At 36.3% G+C, this 16379-nt stretch overlaps 1 protein-coding gene across 3 annotated transcripts in view; it reads right to left on the reverse strand.

The window, feature by feature from the left end:
• Window positions 1-16379, reverse strand: part of RAB3C (RAB3C, member RAS oncogene family) — a 350176-nt gene that overhangs the window by 32143 nt on the left and 301654 nt on the right. For all 3 annotated transcript variants that reach the window (XM_056824878.1, XM_007486358.2, XM_001365986.4), the window contains one exon: window positions 7551-7675. In XM_056824878.1, the coding sequence (XP_056680856.1) occupies window positions 7551-7675 (125 nt within the window). The remainder of the gene's footprint in view (window positions 1-7550; window positions 7676-16379) is intronic.

A 16379-nucleotide genomic window follows, 5' to 3' on the forward strand; every position in this document is an offset into this window, starting at 1 on the left:
CAAAAGAGAACAAAACAAAAATACAAGTGAGAGAATAAACATTGAAAGTTCAGGAAAAGACCTTGTACTTATATCAATAATTTATCCAAGATGCAGACACCCCTATGAAAGTGGTTAAATAGTTAAATTTAGCTGCCCTGCCTCTTTTCACTTTCTTTAATTTCTTCCTTTTATCTTTACTCATTCTCTCCCTCTTTCCCTCCTTTCCTCTGCTTTTTTATCCTCTTTTCTTCTCTCCTTCCTTTCCTTACTCTGCCTCTCTCTTTCTGTCTCTTCATCTTTTCTTCTCTTCTTTCCCTCTCTCTCCTACATCTCTCTTTTCTTCTCCTTCCTTCCTTCTCTTCCTCTCTGCCTTTCTTTAGCTGAAAAAGAGCTTACTTATTTTCCAATTATGTCATTTACAAAAGAGGAAACTGAGGCTTGGAGAATTTCAGTGACTTGCCCCAGATTACATAGTAGGAAGCAGAAGAGTTAGAATATGCAACTACCCAGGTCCTCTGACTCTCAAGCAATCAGCTTTTGCATATATTTCCATGTTGTCCTTATCTACTCTATGGTAAAAGGGAATGTGAAATAAGTACAAAGGAGGGGTCCTAAGCAAGGTGCTAAGAAATGAAATGTAACTTTTAGGAAGTGCTTTCAATAAATAGGGAATAGGCAAGGGAGGGGATGGTGCAGGGAAGGACTCCATTCTGGGCATGGAGAAAACATCAATAATAGACTGAGAGCAGATGTGGGGAGAACAAAATGTGTGATGGAATGTTGAGGCTGTGAAGGGAAGCAACATAAAATGAGACTGAGAGGAGAGGGTAGGTCAAAGCCAGATAGTAGAAAACCTTCACAGAATCACCAGATTTTGGAGCTGACAGGGTCTTCAGTGGCCATTTAGGATAACCCATACCTGAACAAGAATCTACTCTTCAGTATCCCAAACTAGTGGTTATCCAGTCTTTGTCTGAATGTGAATAATGAATAGATGGTCTGAGACAGCTGATCTCACTTAATTTTTTTTAAACCCTCACCTTCTGTCTTGGAATCAATACTGTGTATTGGTTCCAAGGCAGAAGAGCGTTAAGGACTAGGCTATGGGGGTCAAATGACTTGCTTAGGGTCACCCAGCTGGGAAGTGTCTGAGGCCAGATTGAACCCAGGACCTCCCATCTCTAGACCTGGCTCTCAATCCACTGATCCACCCAGCTGCCCTGGATCTCACTTTACTGTAGCTTTAGTTGTTAAGAAGTCCTTCCTGGCATGGAGCATACATAGTGTCTACTGCCCCTACTTTTCCCCTATTCATTGTTTCTATTCCTATGCCATGGATCCAAGCAGAACAACCATGCTTTTTTAAATTGCATCTTAGCCCATGAAAGAGTTGAAGACAAGTATTTATAGTTTATATGGTAGGCAGAATTGGGGAGGGGAGAAATTGAAGGCAGTAAGAACAACGATCAGGCTTTTGCAATAGTCTGTAAGAAAAGAGATGATGGATGACCTGAATCAAGATGGTGGCTGTGGGTGAGTACAAAGGAATGATTGAATAGGAAAACTACTGAGGCTGAATAATGGCCAAGTCTTTACAACCAGTTGGATGTTTGGGAGAAGGGAAAAGAGAGTCAAGGGAGGAAGGTATTGAGGAGAGGATAATTCATTTTGTCAAAGAAATGTCCATATGGATAAAGACAGAAAAGGGGCAACTGGGTTTAGGGTTATTGTGATACTGGGAGAGGGAATAGAGTAGATAGAAAGCCAGTCTTGGGCCCAGGAAGAGCTGCATTGACTTTTCATCTTTGACATTCACCAACTCTGAGAACCTGAGACCCTGAGAACATCATCTAATCTGTCAGTGCTCTGGGTAATGTTCTATGATGACAAATCCCAGGGAAGTACCCATAGGCCTCCACAGAGGAAATTTCCTCCTCTGGGGATTCATCATTTCAGGGAAATGAGAGGTTTAGTTCATATCTATGTCTCAATATCTGTGATCAATCACATGCATGTGGGTACTTCCTCCAAATAGAATCGATCTCAACTCATCCATGCCTTTTTTATTCCAAGGTGAATTTTATCCATATTATTCTATAAATCCTATGGAAGAATGAGGAGGGATTGTATTTATCTAACATGCTAGGGTTCTTTACTCTAGATTTCTTGATATTACCTGGGTACAAATATATCATATGGTTTAACAATCAATCAACAAGTATTTTTAAAGGGCCTAATATGTGCCAGGAACTGTTCTAGATGCTGGGAACAAAAATATTTCTTTACACCGCACTCTTTGGACATTTCTTCCATAGCCTTGTCCATTACTTTCCAAACTGGGAGGAATTCACCACTGATTACAGCATTCTCAGACTTTTATTCTAGGAAATCCCCAGTCATCCTATGTTACTTCATTTGTCACTCTCCAGACTTTCATTAACGACGATCAATTCAGCTCTGCAATTTTTCTGGGGAGGGATGTGCAGTTTAAGCAGTGCCAGCTATCAGAGTGGTGATATTCAAGGTGTTCAACAATGGAAAGATATGAATTAATATTAAAGTCCCATTTTATAGCATTTACAAATCACTACGAACACTGTGTGGGGTAAAGATATGACCTATATTTGAATGATAGCTAGTCATTGTGATGGAGTAAAGAAGAAATCTATACAAATCACAGAGAGAGACAAAGAGAATCATTTTAACAGTTATAAGGGAGGTTTCCTGGAGGTGGTGCTTGAACTGGATCTTGAAGGAATAGACAGTGCATTCTGGTTACAGGGTATAGCTTCTATAAATGTACAGAGTTAAGAGTGTTGGATAAGATTAAGGAAAGGTCTCTTGTACAGTTCTAGTGAATCATCAAATCTGCTAAAGAGAGCAGGTAAAATAAAGCCAGAATGGTAGTCTGGAGCCAGGCCATAGAGGCTTTTGTATACTAGGTTATAACGCTGTATTTCCCCCTACATATAATAGAAAACCTCTGAAATTTTTTTTTTGGCAAATGAAAGGATAAGGCCTGTTTATTAGAGAAATGAATTTGACAGCTGTATGAAGGACATTTGGAGACAGGAAAGATTAGAAAAAGGATGACCAGATAAAGAGTTTTTTTGGATAATCCAGGAGAAAAGTGAGTGGAGTCTAAATTAGAATGATGATAATGCCAGTAGGGAGAAGAGATATTTTGGAAATTGAATGATAACACTTGGCAACTGATTATATGTGGGGGAGTCAAAGATGATTCTAAGATTTTATGCCATTAATAGAAATTGGACATTTGGAAGGGGAGATGATGCATTCAGTTTTTGAATATGGTTGGGAGCATAAGTGAGAAAACAGTTATAAAGCTGGAGATGCTAAGCCTGAAGAAATCCTAGGTTGCTCTAGCTGGAGTCATTGAGGGGATACGGATAGGATGGGATCTGGGATTTCATTGACACAGACAACTCCTGGAAGAGGAAACTCCTACCAGTGCAGGTCTGTAACTCCTCTGCATCTTAGACTAGTCTTAGAGAGCTGTCCAGAGAGGATAATGATGTTCTCAGGGTTATACAATCAGTAGGTGTCAAAGGAAGACTTGAACTGCATCCTTCCTGGTCTGAGGCCAGCTCTCTATCCAACATACTCACTTCTGGGATAAATTTGCAGATTCTCAGATGGTCATAATACGACTCCCCAGTAGTTAACAGCCTCAGTCTTAGGGCTTGTAATGACCTAAGGACTGCCTTCAGGTGGGGCCGTACTTAAAACCAACACAGACATATTAAAATCTATGCAATTTTCCAAAATCTCCTGAGGATTGCTTAGTTAACAAGTGATGATCCAGTGAAAATAATGGCAACATGTCTTGACAGACAACTTGGGGCAGAGAGGCCCTTAGAAGCATTTAAATTGCATCATTAGGACTCTGGGATTCAGTAATCCTTAACCTTTGACAAGTATTAAAATGAAGATTTTTAAAGATAATAAAAAGTTGCTGAAGACCAGAATTTTGTATACTTGAGAAAGATGGGTTAGATTTTTTTAAAAGTGAGCTTCACGGGGCAGCTGGATTGAAAACCAGGTCTAAGAGATGGGAGGTCCTGGGTTCAAATCTGGCCTCAGACACTTCCCAGCTGTGTGACCTTGGGAAAGTCACTTAACCCCCATTGCCTAGCCCTTACCACTCTTCTGCCTTGGAACCAATACACAGTATTGATTCCAGGACAGAAAGTAAGGGTTTAAAAAAGTGAGCTTCGGGGTATGTGTCTCTTATCAGAGTTCCCAGCTAGCTGTCTCATCGGAAAAAGAAAAATTGAAATAAAATGAAATTTTTCCCTGGGCTATATACATTTGAAAGCTATGTTGGGTCTTAGGCAGAATTGAAGATATTCAAAGGAGTCAGAGGGTATACTCAAGCCCACATTTGATTTTTCTTTTAATGCTGCATCCATGGCATGCCAATCTGAATGACCTTAGAGGCTCCTCCTTGGATAGCAGGAACAACTACAATAGTAGCATTAATGGAATGGAGAGAAAAGCACTTAAAGGTGTGTTTTGGGAGGTTCTTGATTCCTCCAGGTGTAACATTCTAAGTGGCTTATTTCTAAGGCTCAGAGTGTGGGGCTATATCAAGAAGTTACATGTAAAGCAACCTGGTTGGGGGAATAGTTACACTGTGTTGTTTGCAGATCCCTTCTCTTCCTTACCACCCTCTCCTACATGAAAGCTTTCCTGATGCTCACAGCTGTTACTGTCGTCTCTCCCAAGCTACGTTACAGAGAGCTCTGTTGAATCTATTCACTTTATACTTATGCTGTATATACTGTGTATTCATACTTGGCTCCCCCATCAGGATGTAAGCTTCTTGGGATGAAGGATGATTTCATTCTTTGTACTTGCATCCCCAGATCCTACCAAGTCCCTGGTACACAATAGGTACTTAGCAATGATTTGTTGATTGATTATTGGGAGTTTCGAGGATAGTGGATGCAATTTTGAGAAAAATGATGTATCTGAAAAGACTGAAGTGGTCTAGTCACTTTCTAGTAGTTTTTGCTACTTGGAGCCAAAGCCATAATTTATTTATTTATCTTCAAAGCCACAATTTATAATCACTGAGTGTAAACCTCTTAAAGATGAGAAAAACTGATGTGTGATTAGGAAAAGGGGGTAACCTGTTGTCCTTTATTCAGGGTTGAACCAAACTTGTAAGAGCCATATTTTTAATTTCTCTAGATGCGTGGGACAGGAAAATGAAGTACTGTATGTTAAAGAAAAATTGTTAACCCTGAAGGATCATCCAAGGGTGTGGTGACTGAAGTAATAACTTATGAGCTAGAAAAGATGCTATCAGGAGGCTCTATTTTTCCTCAAGGGATAAAAATAGTGAGTTACGCAGCATTATACTGTAGAATAAATGCCACAGAGGCGCCTGGTAAAGTCTAATCCTACGTGTCTCCACATGTGCTATTGCCCTGCCCTTCTCCACCTCTCCACCCTTACAGAGGAAACTTGTGGACTGACTTGACTCAGAGCCAAGGGTGAGCTAGAGTGGATGTTCCCAGGCAGCCTAAATCTATCCTTGCAGGTATATCTCTTGAGTGGTGGAAGCTGGGCACCTTGGGAGAAGGAAAAGTAACCTTCTTCCCCAATGAGACATATTTCATGGTCGGAATAACAATCTGAAAGAGTTCATTTGCAATTTGGCTGTCTGGTACTTATCTTAGTGTGTGAATGCATGGGCAAGAATGAAAGAAAGCATTTATTATAAAAGCTTATATAGAACGAGTTAACACGAGATCAACGGAGCACTGTTATTTTGAGTCATATGACCTGGGAACAACTTTTCCTTTTTGAACAAAGTCTTTTTAATGACTTTCTTTGCTTATGGAGTTTTATCTCTGTTTTTAAAAACGATGCATGCTTAAACCTTGACTTTGGACCTCATAGGGTTTAGCCTCTGCTTTGCATTGATGCTCATCTCTCACTTCAGCTAATGAAAGCATGATTAGTCAAGGGTGGAGGGAAGACAAATCCACAGGAAAAGAGGTACATTTCTCTCTAGGAGAGCATCGTCCAATGGTTGCTATAACAACTACTGATTTTTATTGAAACCAGAGCAAAAAGATCAATTAGAAACAATTGGGGGAATTTGCAAGGGACCTAAAACATTCTCGCCTTGTGATTTCAGCAACTTCTCAGTGATTTTTTACTGAGCAGCTCATAGAATCCAGCTGATTTTCATGATCATTTTGGGACTTCTCTTCTTAAAGGCTCTGGGAAGCTCTGGGAAGGCATTTTCTACAAAATTCCAAATGTCTGTAAGTAATGAAGATATCTTTAAATACCTTTGTATTTTTAGTGGAAGTTTCATGTATAATACATGGAAGTTTTTTGTATTCCCTATCCACTCAAGGGCTAAAACAGTCCTGAACATATAGTGACTACTTGGTAAATGATGCAAGTTGGGTGAATGAATACATTTATCCTTTTTCTTTTTCCTTTTTTGGTGTCTTTGCCTTCATCTTATTTTCACAAGAAGGCATGATTTGAGAGCAACTATAACCAGTCAGTGTTTTTTTTTTTAAACCCTTAACTTCTATCTTAGAATTGATACTGTGTATTGGTTATAGGGCAGAAGAATGGTAGGGTTTAGGCAGTGGAGGTTAAGTGACTTGCCCATGGTCATACAGGTAGGAAGTGTCTGAAGCCAGATGTTTGAACCCAGGACCTGCCATCTCTCAGCCTGGCTTTCAATCCATTGAGCCACCTAACTGTCCCTTAGCAAGACAAGATATTGCCCAAAGATAGGGGTGGAGAGGGAATGCAAAGACAAAAATGGACATACTTCCTCATAAGGAAAGATAGAGAGATGAATCCATCCACTTGAACCCATGATCTAATTTGGTTGGTTAATGCCTTTACCATCAAAGATCTTATTCAGTGTTGCTCTGGTAAATGTTTAAAAGCCAGTTGTCCAAGAACAGAATGTATATAAAACACAATTTTAAATTTAATTTGCTTCATTATGAATACTTTTTCTATCACTTCCTTAAGTCTAGACAATCCATAAAATAATAAATCAAGCCTTGATTTATAATGTTTGAAGTGTAAATGCTCACACTAAAAATTTAACTACCAGGTCTCTTGGGTCTGTGGAGTGTGGTTCCAGCACCACACCCCTGAACAATCCATTCATAAGCATCTGTCTTTGTTCCCTGCCATCTTTTTGGTTTCCACAGAGATTCTATGAAAAGCTGAATATCTTCCTCTGGAACTTGTACGATTTTGTAGATAATAATAATAATAATAGCAAGTATAACTCACAATTTTATTGTATTTTCTAATTTATAGGCACTTGACCTACATGATCCCATCCACACAATTCTAGCTATGTTTTTCTCTTTGTGGATTGGGCTTGAATGCCATTAGGAAAGATGGAAGAAGAGACAATGATCATTCCCTGAGGATACATAGCTTTCCACTGTCAGTCTATTAAATATCATTCAATCCATTCTGACAAGAAGTGCTCGTGCTCTTTCTGTGAAGCACTGAAAATAAAACTCTCTCTTTGGTTATTTTCTTACCAAGCTGTTCTCCTAAGTGTTTGCCTCTCTCTGTTGAGATGACCCGCTCATCTTCCATGTCACATTTGTTCCCAACCAAGATAACCTGGGCATTATCCCAAGAGTATGTTTTGATTTGAGTTGACCTAAAAGAAAAGGAACACAATTAAAAAAAAAAGTCAGGGAAATGCGTGACTATCTGAAAAGAAAGACAAGAAACAAATGTCACAGATTGCAATAATGTCGGGACAGAAATTCAGACAACTTCTGACATTTAGATTAAATTATCTTGGTGTGTAATTCAGCCCTTCAAAGGCTCAACAGTAAATGAATGCATTTTAAAAATCCAGTGTTGTTCGATGCTCTTGTTCTGTAAGCTATGCTAACAATAACACTATCTTTCTTTATGAAAGAAAAAGTTTGTCATTGACTTTTTTTTCATCCTATTTATTTCCAGTTATCTTACCATAGAAGGCAACATCAAGTAAACAGTCTGTCTTTTCCATTTCCATTTTCTAGTTCATTCTCTGGAGGTGAATATTCACGAGTTATTCTTCAAATATTAAATCCATACCAGTATATCATGTTCCCTTGGTTCTCCTCATTTTACTCTTCACTATCACATGTAGTTCTTTCCATGCAATTCTTTTTTTAAATGAAACTGCTTATCATTTCTTATGGTGCAGTAGTATTCCATAACAATCATCTACCACAATTTGTTCAGCAATTCCCAAATGGATGGATATCCCCTCAGTTTCCAGTTTTTTGTCACCACAAAAAGAGCTCCTGTAAATATTTTGGAACCTTTAGGTTCCTTTTCCCTTTCTCTCTGGTCATCTTGGGAAACATATAACAATACCATTGCTGGGTCTAAAAGTATATACAGTTTTATAGCTCTCTAGGAGTAATTCCAAATTGTTTTCCAATATGATTGGATCAGTTCACAGTTCCACCAATAGTGCATAAGTGTCCCCACTTTTTCATATCCCTCCTAATATTTGTCATTTTTCCCTTTTGCTATTTTAGCCATTCTGATGATTGTGAGATGATACCCCAGAACTGTTTTGTTTGTATTTCCTTAATCAGTAGTAATTTACAGCATTTAAATATATATATGTGTTTGTATATATATATATATATGTATGCATATATGGCTTTGATTTCTTCACCCCCTAATTGTCTGTTCATATCTTTTGCCCATTTATCAATTGGGGAATATTTTTTATTATTTTAAATTTGACAAAGTTGTCTACATACTTTAGATATGACTTTTATCAAAAAGATTGTCTATGAAATCCCCACCCCCAATTTTCTGTTTTCCTCCTAATTTTCCTTCCTTCTAATCTTGGCTACACTAATTTTATTTGGACAAAACCTCTTAAACTTAATGTACTCAAAATTATCCTATTTTCATCTCACAATGCTCTCCTCTTCTTTCCAAATTCTTTTCCTATCCATAAACATGATAGGTAATATGTTCCCTGTTCTTCTAATATGATTAGATGCCTCCTTTTATAAGTCATTTATCTATTTCAATTTTATCTTAGTGAATGGTGTAAGATGGCTCATACTTAGCTTCTGCCAAACTACTTTTCAGTTGTGGCAGTAATTTTTTACCAAATAATGATTTTTTTTTATCCAAATAACATGGGTTTATAATATTGCAAATATAAAGTTGCTATAATCTTTTACAATTGTTTGTTATTTATGTGTTCCATTCCACTGATCTACTTTTCTATTTCTTAGCCAATATCAGATAGTTTTAAGAATTACTGCTTTATAATAGTTTAAAATATAGTACTGCTAGACCTACTTCCTTTACATTTTTAATTAATTCTTTTGATATTCTTGATCTTTTGTTGTTATAACCTCAATAAGATAATTTTTGATAATTAAATTGGGATGATATTGAATATCTAGATTAGATTAGGTAGGATCATCATTTTAATTATATTGGCTCTGCCCATCATGAACAATTAATACTTCTCTAATTATTTAGATATGACTTTTATTTGTATAAAAAATATTTTATAATTATGTTTCTGTAGTTCCTAGGCTTGTTTTGGCAGGCATATTCCCAGGCATTTTATTCTGTTGTTATTTTAAATGGAGTAAATCTTTCTATCTCTTCTTATAGGACTTTGTTAGTAATACATAAAAATTCTGATGCTTTACATAGGTTTACTTTATATCCTGCTCCCTTACTAAAATAATTGATAGCTTCAATTAACTTTTTAGTTGAATCTAAAGGATTTTCCATATCTACCATATTATCTGCAAAAGAGATAATTTTATGACTTCTTTTTCCATTATGATTCCTCTAATTTTTTTTCTTTTATTGATACTGCTAGCATTTCTAGTACTAGGTTAAATAATAATGATGTTTTAGGCGGATGCTTTGTATCATTTTAAGAAAAACTCCAATTAGTCATTTTCTTTTTATAAAAAAAAAACTCTTACCTTTTTTCTTAGAACCAATACAAGTATTAGTTCCACGGCAGAAGAGTGATAAGGTTAGTTAACTGAGATTAAGTGACTTGCCCAGGGTCACAGAGCTAGAAACGTCTGAGGCTCGATTTAAACCCAGACCTTTCTGATGTCAGGTCTGACAATATATCCACTGAGCCACCTCACTGCCCTTTAGCATTTCCTTCTCATCTACCATCCAAAAACATAATTTAATTTCATTCCAATGAGGTCTCAATCCTCTAAGGCAAATTGAACTTAAGGTATCCAGGATAACAAAAAATGTAGATCCTATGAAATAATACTTACGTCACTTTCAGCTAATGTAGAATGAAATCAGTGTATGCTGCAGATGAGTGTTTGGGATGCTGCACTCTGTTGAATTTTAACTTATAATTATGTTACATTTGATTTTTTAAAATTGCCTCAGATAAAGTATATGACACTCAGACTCTTTCCTCACCCTCCCCTCTTTATTTTGTTACTTGGATAAGATTAGAAATATAGAATGTTACTTTACATATAACATCCATATGCATGTACTTATACACACAAAAACCATATATCTTTATATATACATATATGTTCAAATGAATATATCTATGTATTTTGTATACATATATATATAATACTATATAGTATATCTATATATGTGGGGCAACTAGGTGGTGCATTGGATATAGTGCTAGGTCTGGAGTTAGAAGACATCTTCCTGAGGTTCAATCTGGCCTCAGACACAGACTAACTGTGTGACCCTGGGCAAGTCACTTACACCTCATTTTCTAGCCCTTGCTGCTCTTCTGTCTTAGAACACTGATATTAATACAAAAAATAAGGGTTTCAAAAAAATAAAAAGAAAATTAAGCCAATGGAAACACTTTGAGCTTTAAAAATTAATAAGATATGAATTGTGCCATCTGTGAGACAGAATGCAAAAATGTACCCTTTCTATCAGAATGTATTTTTATGATGGGTACTAAGGAAATGAATGCTAAAACTTTCATTTTAAATTCTATAGACACAGCTATTCTTGACAATATCATCCTGGTTGCTATTAGCATAATAAAAACTCATTTATATAATACTTTAAGGTTCTCAAAATCTATTCCTCATCTTAACATCAAAGAAGCCCAGTTACTTTGTTCTACAAGAGACCTTTTCTACCTGGCACTCACTTCCCTTTACTCCCAAACTACTTATTATTAGAGATAGTCATGGCGCAGATAGAGAGCAGACCTAGAAATCAGTACCTGGGTTCAAATTCAGACTCTGATAGATACTATCTGTGCCCTGATGTGGAGTTCCCTTAATTATCCACATCCAGGAAATTTTCTAAGACATTTTCAGAGAAGTTGCCCAACTGGTAGACAAATGGAATTTCCTCTTGAGAATTCTCTGTGCCAGTTGTAAGATTAAAATTCATATCCACAATCATCACTTGAAGTAGAGGAAATAGAAAGACAAAAGTAAAAGCCTGAGTAAAGAGAAATTTTCCCAGTTTGCATGAAAAGAGAGAGAGGGTCTGGGTTACACACAAATTTTATGCCCAAAATGTGAGGGTATGACATGAGAAGGAAAGTGGGAAGCTGGGAATTGGAGTTCTGGGGAGCAGATTCTAATTACACACGGTGAAACCATAGATCTGGTACTCCTCTCCACCAAAATCTTCCAAACACTTAGTAATTACTTCTCTGTATAGAGCTGGATTCCCCACCGTCCCCCTCAGCATTGGCTTCAGAGGAATTGGATTTGTGTTCAAGCCCTACCATTGCTCCTTCCTTAGGAACAAGCATTTCTATCCTTATGATACACCACCGTACAACACCGTGTTTGTAGATATTTAATAAGTGTTTGTTAGATTAAATAACCCCATGAAGTATATAATGCAAATATTATTATCCTCATTTTCCAGATGAAGGAAGTGAGTCTCAGCATGTTTAAATGATGTCCCCAAGGTCACATGGTTAAATTGGAAGTTGGCTTGAACTTTGTTCCTCTGAATTTTAGACTGACTATTCTTTCCTCTGCTGGCCAAATGAGTAATGTATCAAGTATACTCTTAGAAAAGGGATAAATACTGGGCTTGTGTTTATATTCATTTTTAAAAAAGGAATTGTACTTTGGTTGTTTTCTTGCTATTTCTCTGATAATGAACATACAGATGGAAATAAATTGCTTCAATTACTTCTCTAATTAGAGAACCCCTTGATGCCATCAGGAATATCTGCTAACAAATTGAGAGAACAGTTAGAGTTTCAATCAAATAATATTTCATTCTGCAAGGATCATTTCTAATCTTCACTGGGCAAAGATGAAGGCTTCTTAGCAGTAAGTATCAGAGAAGTAAAATGTGAGCTTCTAATTCCCACTCAGCCCAAGGGCTCAGCCCAACCTCTGCTACTACTCCAACATCATCCATCCCAACCTGGCCATTGTTTGCTCCCATCAAATTGAACTCAGGCTTGTCAATAATTGTTATTTTGATTCATCAATTAAGAACCTACAATTTACCTACAACCTCATCTCCCTATAGACGAAGGCTCTGAGCATCAAATTCTCTATGAATTATTCCCTGAAATGACTCTGATGCCCTCTGAAATATTTGTCATGAGAGTGATAAAAGGCTCTGTAGCTGACTTGCAAAGATTTCATGCAGTCAAAATTTCTAAGCATTATACCCTATATAATACCTTGCTTATTTTTTAACCACACTAAAATCACTTTTGTACATTTCTGGCACTGGTGTCAAAATACCCATGAGTATTAGGTATTTCCAAGACCTTGTATTTATACTTGCAAGGGGTCACTTGCCATATTGCAATGTTGCCTCGCCTGGGACAGGTATTCTAATTAACAATGTGCACTAATGAGGCTTTGCCATGGATATTTGTTGATTAGAGATGCACATTTTTAAAGGGAGTGGGGAGGGGTGCATCACACATTATTACCCATGGAGAGGAATTAGATATTGCTAGATCCCTGTAAGAAAAAAAAAAAAGATCCTTGGGGATTTACAGTTAATCACAGTGAGATTAATGGATTTCATTGGAACTATTCTGGTCACCATGGTAACCCTGGAAATGGCAGTCAACTCAGAATTCACACAGTATCAGACAACCAGGGACTAAAAGATGCCATTATTCATTGGTCATGAATTGAATTTCATTTGCAAAGAAAAAACATTTAGAAAGGGAAAGTAGACTTCCCCCTCATAAATTCATTTTTACTAGAAGATCAAAGTAGGGGAATTTCCAAAGAAGATGGAAAAATTTTTTTAAATGACAAAAGATTTTATTAGGAAAAAGGTCAATTTTCTATGTAGTAATATGTAAAATATATTTTGAAAACCCATAATAATAATAATAAACAGGTTTTAACCTAGAATGCCAATACTAACATATTAACATAGATTTCCCTAGATGTTTAGGTCATTCTCTAGTTGTGTCAGGCACTGGGTAGAGGATGTATGTGCTTTTGTGTGTGTTATCCATCAATCAAAAAGAATTTATTAAATATCTACCTTGTGCCAGGCACTGTGCTAAGCCACGGGGATATAAGTATCAGGAATGAAACCATTTCTTTTTACAAGGATTTACATTCTGACTGTGAAGATAAAAAGTACATACACACACATATGTATATATATATATATATATATATATATATATATATAAAACAAATTAAGTGATTACTACAAATACCTAGCCCACAGCTAGCCCTTGTGGGGATCAGGAAAGGCTTCAAGCTTTGGTGCTGCTTGACGTTCCTCTTTCAGGAAGAGACAGACACTAAAAAGCAGAGGTGAGGAGAAGGTGCCTTCCAGACTTTGGAGAATGTTTTTGCAGACAGGAGATGGAGGGTTCAGTATGAATAACAGAGTAAAGGCCATTTTTGTTGGCTTTCAGTGTTCTGGAAGGAGAGCGATGTATCATGAGGACGGAAAGGTAGGCTAAGACCAGGTCATGAAGGGCTTGAAAAGCTTAACAGATTTTGTTTTAATTCTGTAGGCAAGAGAGAGATATATGAAGGCTGGGGAAGTCTCATGGTCAGATTTTCATTAAAAGGAAAAAAAAACACTCTGGCAGCTGTGTGGAGAATGGACTGGAGTAATGAAAGATTTGAGGCTGGTAATCAATGAGGTAGATATCATCTAGGTACAAGGACGTGAAGATCTGAAATAATGTGTATGTGAAAAGAGAGAAGAGGCCTACCTTAAAAGATATGGAGGGCAGCAATATATGGCAATTGATTATATATATATATAAACACTCACACACACACACACACACACACACACAACCATGAGGAGTCCAGGCCAATCCCAAGGTTATGCACTTAGAAGTCTGGAACGATGGATGGTGATTCCACTTTAAGAAATTGGAAATTCTGGAAAAGGAATAGTTTTTTGGGGAAAGATAATAGATAACTTGAGACATGCTGAGACTGAAATGTGTCTAAGACATCCAGCGTGAAATGTTCACTACTTGATTGGTGATAAAAGATTGAAGTTCAGACTGCACAATAAGATATATTTTTGGATATGGCCAACATAGGGATTTGTTTTGCTTGGCTATACATATTGTTTATAATGGTGTCTTTTTTTCTTTCTTTCTTTCTTTCTTTTAAGAATGGAGAGAGAGGATACAACACTCATTCTTATTGAAAACACTAGAACGCATAGGAATAGAAGGGTCATTCCTAAAAATAATAAACAGTATATATCTAAAACCATCAGCCAACATCATCTGCAATGGGGATAAACTAGAAGCCTTCCCAATAAGAACAGGAGTGAAACAAGGACGCCCATTATCACCTCTACTATTTGACATTGTACTAGAAACACTAGCAGTAGCAATTAGAGAAGAAAAAGAAATTGAAGGTATTAAAATAGGCAACAAGGAGACCAAGTTATCACTCTTTGCAGATGATATGATGACCTACTTAAAGAATCCTAGAGATTCAACCAAAAAGCTAGTCGAAATAATCAATAACTTTAGCAAAGTCACAGGATACAAAATAAACCCGCAGAAGTCATTAGAATTTCTACATATCTCCAACCCATTTCAGCAGCAAGAATTAGAAAGAGAAATTCCATTATAAATATCACCCTAGACAATATAAAATACTTAGGAATCTATCTGCTGAGACAAACAAAGGAATTATATGAACACAACTACAAAACACTCTCCACACAATTAAAACTAGATCTAAACAATTGGGAAAACATAAATTGCTCATGGGTAGGATGAGCTAACATAATAAAAATGACCATCCTACCCAAACTAATATTCTTATTTAGTGCCATACCCATTGAACGACCAAAAAAACTTTTTTATAGAGTTAGAAAAAACCATAACAAAGTTTATTTGGAAGAACAAGAAAATCAATAATATCAAGGGAAACAATGAAAAAATGTGAAGGAAGGTGGCCTAGCATTACCAGATCTTAAATTATACTATAAAGCAGTGATCATCAAAACCATATAGTACACGAGTCTTGTAATCATGGGAAAATATTTGAAATCATCTAATTAAATAAAGATTTAAAAAATAAGGCAAAAAAAAAGTATGGAGGGAGAGGAAGGAAGAAAAGAAAATTATATTTTGTTAATTGAAAAAAATTTTTTTGTGGAAAATAGTTTATTCCTCCATACCACCCCTGATTTACTATTGAACCTGTATTTAATTTAAGCACCATAGTGAACATCACCATCTCTTCTTTCCAGTAGATTTAGGTGGATGTTACCACCCTGTTTCCTTTTTTGTGTTTCTTCTCCCTTTAGCCAGATTCTCTACCACGACTGGTAGCAAGGAGTTCTAGGCAAACTCTAAATAACATCAATTAGTCATTTTTGTAATTCCTCCCCAGCTCAATGGAGTTCCTCTTTTGCATACAATGAGTGGTCAGAAAAGATTTATTGGATTAAATTGATATGTCTATTCCAAATTATTTTTTTAAAGCCCATGATGATTGCCACAGTTATATATGGAACTATCAGCATTTCAAAAGAGTATTTATTGAACATGAAAAAACAAAATATTATTCAGGCTAATTTTATAAATACATTTGGATGTGATGAGCCCCTTATGAAAACATATATGTGATAATAAAAGGATCAACAGAGATGTAGTATAACAGGGAAAATTATCTCACAATAAAGAGATATAAATTTCTCCCTAGTGACTACTTTGGCTTTATTCCAGGAGTTTTTGTAAGTTGTCTGATTGTTGTAATTTTCTCTGATGAAATTATTTATTGTTTTTATAATTTTTCTCAAATTTTTAGGTTTAGATTATTTAGTCTTCCCTTAAATTTAAATCTTTTCTTCAAGTGGCATTTATTCATTACAATATTTAATGCATTAAGGTCAGTAATATTTCTACT

This window comes from Monodelphis domestica, chromosome 3 (genome assembly GCF_027887165.1).
Source record: "Monodelphis domestica isolate mMonDom1 chromosome 3, mMonDom1.pri, whole genome shotgun sequence".
NCBI classification, from domain to species: domain Eukaryota; kingdom Metazoa; phylum Chordata; class Mammalia; order Didelphimorphia; family Didelphidae; genus Monodelphis; species Monodelphis domestica.